The sequence below is a fragment of the Manihot esculenta genome, chromosome 9 (genome assembly GCF_001659605.2).
Source record: "Manihot esculenta cultivar AM560-2 chromosome 9, M.esculenta_v8, whole genome shotgun sequence".
Classification (NCBI taxonomy): Eukaryota; Viridiplantae; Streptophyta; class Magnoliopsida; order Malpighiales; family Euphorbiaceae; genus Manihot; species Manihot esculenta.
The window spans coordinates 31,164,609-31,172,849 of record NC_035169.2 but is presented as its reverse complement, the minus strand read 5'-3'; the positions used below and the strand labels follow the sequence as shown (position 1 = coordinate 31,172,849).

The 8,241-nt window shown below is 29.5% G+C and overlaps 1 protein-coding gene across 3 annotated transcripts; it reads left to right on the top strand.

The window, feature by feature from the left end:
• Positions 1-5,662: 5,662 nt before the first annotated feature.
• LOC110622451 (putative Myb family transcription factor At1g14600) lies at positions 5,663-7,768 on the top strand. 3 transcript variants are annotated; one of them, XM_021766949.2, is made up of 6 exons: positions 5,663-5,818; positions 6,047-6,369; positions 6,456-6,532; positions 6,658-6,694; positions 6,784-6,910; positions 7,058-7,768. In XM_021766949.2, exons 2-6 carry the CDS (start codon positions 6,111-6,113, stop codon positions 7,677-7,679), a joined length of 1,122 nt encoding a protein of 373 aa, XP_021622641.1. In that variant the 5' UTR covers positions 5,663-5,818; positions 6,047-6,110; the 3' UTR covers positions 7,680-7,768. The 3 variants fall into 3 exon arrangements, with proteins under 3 accessions (XP_021622641.1, XP_021622640.1, XP_021622642.1); XM_021766948.2 differs by having other exon boundaries at positions 5,969-6,369; XM_021766950.2 differs by having other exon boundaries at positions 5,663-6,369; positions 6,802-6,910.
• Positions 7,769-8,241: the final 473 nt, after the last annotated feature.

Sequence of the window (8,241 nt, the reverse complement as noted above, 5' to 3'; positions counted from 1 at the left end):
ATATGTGTTATAGATGCAGATCTATGACCATTGTTGTCACTTTGAACCTCACTCCCTTTTTTTTTTAATTATATTTTTATAAATTCAACGCACTTTCCCACTATTTTATCCTTCTATAAATTAAAATTTTTCTTTTCTATATATTAAAATTACAGGTTTCAATTTTGTTTATTTTCTGGTATGGAATTTTCATTGCATAATATACAGGGTGTTCCCACTTCACATAAATTGCGAAGAATATTATAATAATTATTGATATCTTTGGATTTTTTACATTTTGGGCGAGATCAAACTAAAAAAACATATGAATTTAAAATTTATTAAATCATTCTAAAGCAGATCAGTTTAATATTATGTGTTCTAATCCTATGATGTGAAGCAGAGTGAACTGATCACGCACGCAGATTCATCCGAAAATAGTATAATCTGGTGACGTGATAAGAAGTAAGAGAGCAGGCCAGTCAATACACATACCGAAAAAATTAAATGGTCATCTGATAAAAAAAGTATATCGATACATCCGTACGTAAAGATTTAAGTGATAAAAACAGATAGCACCACAACAAAATAACAATTAATTATAAGATAAAAGGAAAAGGAATAAAGAGCGAGAGATATTTTTTTTTATTTAAACTCACTCATATAAATTTTATTTTTTGAATATTAAAATATTAATTATCATTATTATTCACTTAAAAAAATTGAAATGATTTGTGAATTTTATTATTAATTATAATATAGTACAGAATTATTTAATATTTATTATTATATATCATGATATCATGCTACGCATGTATGACATCGAGGTAGAATAATATGGAAAAAAATAAAAAAAAATATTAAATATGGTAAGGATCATGTAATAAAAAATAAAATGAAAATAATATTTAAAGCGTAATTGTAAAGCATATTGGGTGCAATTGGAAGGAATATATAGGTAAGATGCAACATTAATTATACGTTGGACCCATAAGACATATGAAAGTGAGACAATTTATACCTTTGACGTTAATATAATTAATTTTTTTTTTATTATTATCAGTATTAAGTGATTTTAATCTTCCAACCATGCATACGTATTCATAGCATAAAATAACTTAGGATTGACAAATTCATCCACTTGCATATACAATATGGATTTGTGTAGGCCATGATATTTTCATTTTAATCAAGAAAAGTGGCTATATCTTATTTTATACATTCGCTTATTTGTAAACAAATCGCATTGTTATATAATCTGAAAACTACGTTGTGCAATTTAAATTTTGATAGAGTATAATATTTATTTAAAATATTGATGATCTGAGATCTAAAAAATATGATTTTATAAGAGTTTAATGAACTGAAAAAAAAGCTTAGTTCGAGAGAAGAGTGTTCATTCCCTTTTATCCTTTTTTCTTTGTCTGTCAGTGATGTGTAACAACTTTATCGCCATTGGATCACCTGTCTCTGTCATTCTGATACGGTTGTACGAGAATATCATATATTCTACTTCATGCGCCACCTTCCTTCTTCTGGGCTGGGTTAAGATGAGATTAAGCTGAGTTTAGAGGAGGTCTGATCATTGGGCCAGAAAAGGTAGGACCGGCCTGATTGAGAAATCTAAATGGGGTCCGGTCTTAAGACTGAGCGGATTGAATCTGACTCACGCGGGAGATTTAAAAGTTTTCAGGTCATGGACTGTTATCGTGAGCCTGATTTTAGACTGGGGTAGTGAAATCCAGCTATTATCAAATATATTATAAATTTTTGTTATATAAAATTTTATTGTAAAATTTAATAATTCATAACATTCGATAATTAAATAATTTATAAAAATTAGAGATAATTATGAGATGAATTAGGAAAAAGGATATTTCATAATTAATTATCTGGTGAAGGGAAGGCCAACTAATCCCAATTATGATAATAATTAAGATTCTTATTATTTATTTCTTTGGTAATTAGAGAATGAGTCAATTTCAAATGAAAGAATGAAATAGAATATCTCTAATTCGAATAATAATATATAAAATAATTAATTAAAACAATTAATGAATGTGTGTCACGTACTCAGTGGTAGAGCGGTAAACCTCCTAATGAAACTGCATGGCCATCCTTGAAAACGTCACTCCATCTACCATATTCCCACTCGTCCCTTTCCCATTTTATTAAATTATTTTAATTTTCATGCATTTTTTATCTGGGTATTTTAAAAAATTAATAAAAAAATCTATGGATGGGAAATGCCTACCAAATTATTTAAAAAAAAAAAAAGACAAATAAAAATAGCAGCAGCTGGTTCGGGTCGCTTCTTTGAAACTTCAAACTCTCTCCCTTTAAATATATATTTAAAATAATATATTCATTTATAATGTGATAATTATTAAATTTTGTTGTTAAATTATTTTACGAATTCTTAATCTTTCAATTCACATGTGGAATTTTTTTTAATATATAGGATATACTTCTTTCTTAAGAAATATTGTGGTTAATCAGACGAATTTTATATTTTTACAAATATAAAAGTTAATAAATTAAGAAACACGTAATTGGAAAAAAAATGACATGAACATGCACATGGGCAACATGCATGCATGTATGTGATGTATGGGGACACACATGACAAATTATTAATAAAAATCAGAATATTTAAAACAAATGGAAGAGAAGAGGCAAGTGGTATAAAACGACAGACATGCTCATTCTGAAAATCAAAATGAAGGTAGATCCGCATTAATAGGGTTCACGTATTCTCATGCAAAATAATTTAAAAATATATAAATGACAACAGAAAGTACTGTTAGGAGTTGACTTCACAGGCTAGGTGTTGGAGTGAACCTTTCCAGACTCACAATCCCCTTTTATTTATTTATTTTCTATTTTATTTACTTATAAATAAATAAAAATAATGTTTTTTCTTACACTTTCGACTTAATTTAATGGTGGATATTATTATTTTCTTTTTCTAAATAATCCCTCATTTTATTAACAATATTTTAAAATTACTAAAGATCTACATATGTTAATGTGAAGGAATATTCCTTTGAAGTCATTTACAAAAAAAAATCGAAATTTTGAAGGGCATATAAATAAACCTATGTTACGGGTCCTCCAACTTTTGAAAAATTTCCCTTCTTGCCCCCCCTTTCTACACTTTTCTCCAAATCCCCCCCCTTTCAATTTTTGGGTCCCTCAACTCCAAATTTTTTATCATTTAACTTTCTCCATCCTTGTAATTTTTCTATTTATTTTATTCATATATTTAATCTTCAAATTCATCTACAAGTGTCGTTTTAATAATGAAAGTTAAATTTTATTCAATTATTTGTAAAATTATTAAAATTTTGGAATTAAATTATTCAAATTTTTGTGTTAGATACATTACCTAAAATTATTTTATATAAATAATTAATTAAATAAAATTATATTTTTTAATTTAAAATATTTTATGAAATTATTAAACACTTAGCTCTTATTTAGTTCAAATGATAACAATTGGATTCGAAATTTTACAAGTTTAAGGAAATTATTGTAATTAAATTAAAACTTGTTAATTTTGTAAATAGAGAGTGGGATCCTTGTGAATGATAGACGGCAAAAGAAATAAATAAATAAATAAAATTGATTAGGCATATCTCTCAAAGGACAATAAATGCTAAGCTTCTACACGTGGGAGGAATGAAAAAGTTCCCCTTAGAACTCTAAAGCTTGCCTTTCCGACCAATCTCGCCTCTATATGAATCCCTTTCCCTTGCACGCCGCCAAATAAACTTTCATGTGAGGACTGAATTCAATGTTAATTTGACATCTCAAGTTAAATTTATGACGACATAATAAATATTTTTATGAATATTGATGTAGGAACTGTATTATAATTTTTCAATTTATAAAAAAAATAAGGTAAATGATTTAATAATCAAATCAATAAATTAAAAAAAGGATATGTGTAATAGGATGTTTTGTTAAGAATTGCGTATTTTGATTTCTATATTTATCTGTTTTTATACCTTAAGAAGATAGAGTTTGTTATCATATTTTTTAGAAATCCGATTAGCACTCACGAGTAGATATAGATCCCATGGTTATAAGTGTAATATAGATTTTCTAGATTGTCTTCTCTAACACTAACTTTCTGTGAAGTCTCGTTGTGCTGAAAAAAGAGGGCGAGTTTCGGTAAAGGATCATGGACCATGATGCTCGAATCTTCTTTTCCATTCGTAGAACTGAGTATCATCTGATAAAATCTTTGCCAAGCGCCTATATATTCGGGTCTTAACTCATAATTTATTTTTGCGACTGTTTTGCTATATCTATTTTTATTTTAATTGAAGGTTTTCAATTTTAAGTTTGTTATGTCAACTTTTTTTTAATTAGTTATAATTTTAGCATAATTTTTAAATTAACATATAAAGTTTATTTTTGTGCCCATAAAATTAAATTATTTAATTTAATGAATCATAATATTCTGATTCAATTTTTATATAATTAAAATTTATACTCATAAAATTTAATTTCATTTCTAAAAGATTAGATTAAAGTTATACCTAAATAAAAATTTTGGATAATATATCTAAAAATTAAAATAAAAAGCATGTAAATTTTTTTTTAAAAATAGAGTTTTCCAAAAAAAAAAAAAGAAGAATTAGCTTTTAGTTTATTCTGAAAGAAGAGGGTTTCATTCCCTTTAAAAAGTTATAAAATAGTTTATTATTATTTATAATTAAAAGAATTTATTTTCTTGAAAGAAAGGAAAAGAAATCATCTTAATAAGATGAATTGTTAGTTGCTAGATGGGTGAAGGAATTGATGAAGAAATTAAGAAATTTTTACAAGAGATTTGGTGTATATTTGATATTGATTAATAAATAATATAAAAGGGATGTGATTAAAATAATAGAGAAGTGAGAATAAATATAAAAAAGAAAAAGAGAAGAGATCCCCGTGATTCCCTACGGAAAGGCAATTTGTAAATCATCTTTAGAGTTAGAGAAAATCATGAAACACATGCATCACTACAGCCCATCCATTTCCTTCCTGCCACTCTTATACTGCTCAACCACACATGCGCTTCCCCCCATAATTATTATTCTTTACCCTCACCATTTCTTCTTTTTAATTTCCGCTTATACCCTAATAACAAAGAGAAAATATCTTTGAAATGACTTCTCGTTTGGTTACCATAAGAAGGAAAGAAAAGAAAAGAAAAGAAAAGAAAAGAAAAGAAAAGAAAAAGAAAAAGAAAAAGTAGTGAAATAAAGAAAAAAAAAAACAAATGGAATAAGTTACTCGTACTAATGCTGTTTATTGCCTAATTAAAGGAATAACAAGAGTCCACCATAAAGTTGAAAACCGAATTCCGACAAGAAAAAATTCTTAATTATTGTGTGCATTTTGTATTATTATTTTATTTATTTTTACTATATATTAATATTATTAATTCATTAATGACGGTAGAAATTAAATTAAAATTTACTTACTTTATAATAGTTAAAAATTTTGTTTATTTTTAATTAAAAAAAGAAGTTTTTGCTTATTGTACACGAGAAATTCTAGCAAGTGTGTTTCTTGCGTTGCATGACATCCATGCATACACATGTATATCATCATATTATTATTTAAAATATAAAAATCATTATATATATATAAATCCATAAAAATAATAATCAAATGCATGGTACGTACAAAAATTTAGGTGAATAATTGTTTACATGTCCCAAAGAGAGAGAGAGAGAGAGAGAGCGTCTTCTTTGTCAAGATCTAGGGTTTCCTATCTTCTCTTTTTTCACATACAACAACTGCAAATCCATCTTTAATTAGTTGGTTTTTTCTCTATTTGGTGAGTTTTCAATCGCCAAGATCGATACCTCGAGTCTTCTAAACAACTTTTTTTTTCTGTGTCATGTCTTGTAGTAAGACGAGAGAAGCTACTTTGATTAATTATGGTCATTTCTGAAGTGGCCCTAATCCCTAGTTAATTCATTTTTAGTTGCAGTGAATCTCTCTAGCCCTAAAAGTTTCTTCTCAAGCTCTGTTTATGTCGCTCATGGGGTTGAATTTATTTTAGTTTTAGGTTTGGAAGGAAAGAAAAAGTAAGAAAGAAAGGAAGCAGAGAGGAGAAAAAAAGAAAGATGGAGGGAAGTGATAAAACTGGATGCTCCAAGACAAGAGCCTGCAGACAAAATCAAGATGAAAGTGAGAGTGGAGAAAATGATGAAGATGGAAACAAGGTTAAAAATGGAGGAAGTTCAAGTAATAGCACAGTTGAAGAGAGCGAAAAGAAGTCTTCAGTGAGGCCTTATGTCAGATCCAAGATGCCTAGGCTTCGATGGACGCCTGAGCTTCATCTTTGCTTTGTTAAAGCTGTGGAAAGACTTGGTGGACAAGAGAGTAAGCTCTAATTCTACTTTGTTTTCTTCTATCTTTTGAGATCTTTAATCCCCGATAGACCAGTGATTTGATTCTTATTTATTCAGGAGCAACTCCTAAATTGGTTCTTCAGCTGATGAATGTCAATGGGCTGAGCATTGCTCATGTCAAGAGTCATCTACAGGTTATATATTTCACAGAAAAACTTTCCTGGAAAATAAATCAGTCTATTTGGTTTTGTATCTTGAATTGTTCTAATATTATTAATTATAAATGTTCTTGGCTATTTTGTTTGCTGATTTTCAATAGATGTATAGAAGCAAGAAGATCGATGACCCAAGTCAAGGTAAAGCTAGCAGTTTAACTTTTTCCAATATAAATTTCTTTATGCCTGATCATGGTCATGAGAAAATTAAAGGATACTAATGCATGAAGGTGGCCTTTCCATGACAGCCATGGCTGATCATAGACATCTTGTGGAAAGTGGAGATCGAAATATTTATAACCTCAGCCAACTTCCCATGCTACAAGGATACAACCAACGCCACGGTTCCAGCTACAGGTATAAAAATCAATAACCAGTATACATATCCTGTTAAATTTCTAGTTTGCTAGGGCTGCTTTTTTTTTTTTTTCCCCCTTCTCTTTTTATTGTTTTTCCCCTCCTTGGTTTTTGAATTTCATAATAAAAATTTCCTCTTTTCTGAAGATATGGAGATGCTTCTTGGAATTCTCGCGAAAGCTTTGTTTATAATCCTCATATGGGTCGGTGCTTGGTCGACGAAACCAGACAAGGATTTTATGGGACAGTAGCTGAGAGGATCTTTGGAGGCAACAATACTAGCAATTGGACCAATTGCAAGCTCCAAACAGGCGCCTCCTCCTTTCGTTCCCAGTTTAATTGGAAAGCAGAAGAGCAGCTGAAAGCTGAACAACGACGACCGTCGCAAAATCCAAAATTCTGGCAAACTCAACCAAGTTCAAGCTTTACCCAGCTGAACCCAGCTGCCCAAGTTCTGAATAGAAGTAATATCAATATCTTTTCAGACATGAAATCAGAAACTAATCTGCAAGAGTTGAAGTCACTGAAAAGGAAGGCTACAGATTGCAATCTTGATTTGGATCTTTCACTGAAGCTAACACCAGCAAGTGATGGTAGCCGAAGAAGTTTGGAGGAGAGTGAAGTTGATAGTGAGTTATCTTTATCCCTGTACTCACCATCATCCTCAAAGCTTAGCAGATTGAAGGGACTAGGTGAGGATGATTATAATAATAATAGTAACAATAAAGAAGATGCAAAAAGGGCAAGTACTCTGGATCTGACTATATGAATGAGACAATTCTAAGTGAGATCTTGAGGTACTTGCTCAAAACAATGCATTTTATTATTGTCTTTACGACTATACAAATTAACAGCCAACATTTCTTTCCCCTTTTTAATTTTACCCTAATATAATTTGCTCTTTCAGCATTATCCCATGTTAGATATTGGACTTCTCACAGAATGCAATTTCACATTCTACATTAGTCAGCATCTCTGAACATTAGAGACAGTCCTTGCATGTTTTCTTAATTAATCTCCTAGCCTCAGCACTAACTACTGCATTACACAAAGATACTAGAATTCTTCGAATACTAATTAAGCAGACATGTGAAAATCTATTAACATCCTATGTTGCCTTTTCATTTTTTATAACTTTTGAGTTTTTAGCTTCCTTTAAATTATATTTCAAAGAATGTCCTCAGCCTTTTCAATTAGCTTCAAATTTGTACTAGAATTCTCAAAATTTTCTTGTTGCTTCCTCATTCTTTGTCTTAAACTCCTTGTAAGCCTCTCCCACTTTTGCAGATCGTGTTAACATGAGCTTGTCAAGATTTATCTCCCACAAAAAG

Excerpts from the sequence above, each read along its gene's own strand:
- LOC110622451 (XM_021766949.2), top strand. The coding sequence starts at position 6,111 with ATGGAGGGAAGTGATAAAACTGGATGCTCCAAGACAAGAGCCTGCAGA. Across the intron at positions 6,695-6,783 it reads GATCGATGACCCAAGTCAAG|GTGGCCTTTCCATGACAGCC; the intron begins GTAAAGCTAGCA and ends TAATGCATGAAG. Across the intron at positions 6,911-7,057 it reads CGCCACGGTTCCAGCTACAG|ATATGGAGATGCTTCTTGGA; the intron begins GTATAAAAATCA and ends TCTTTTCTGAAG.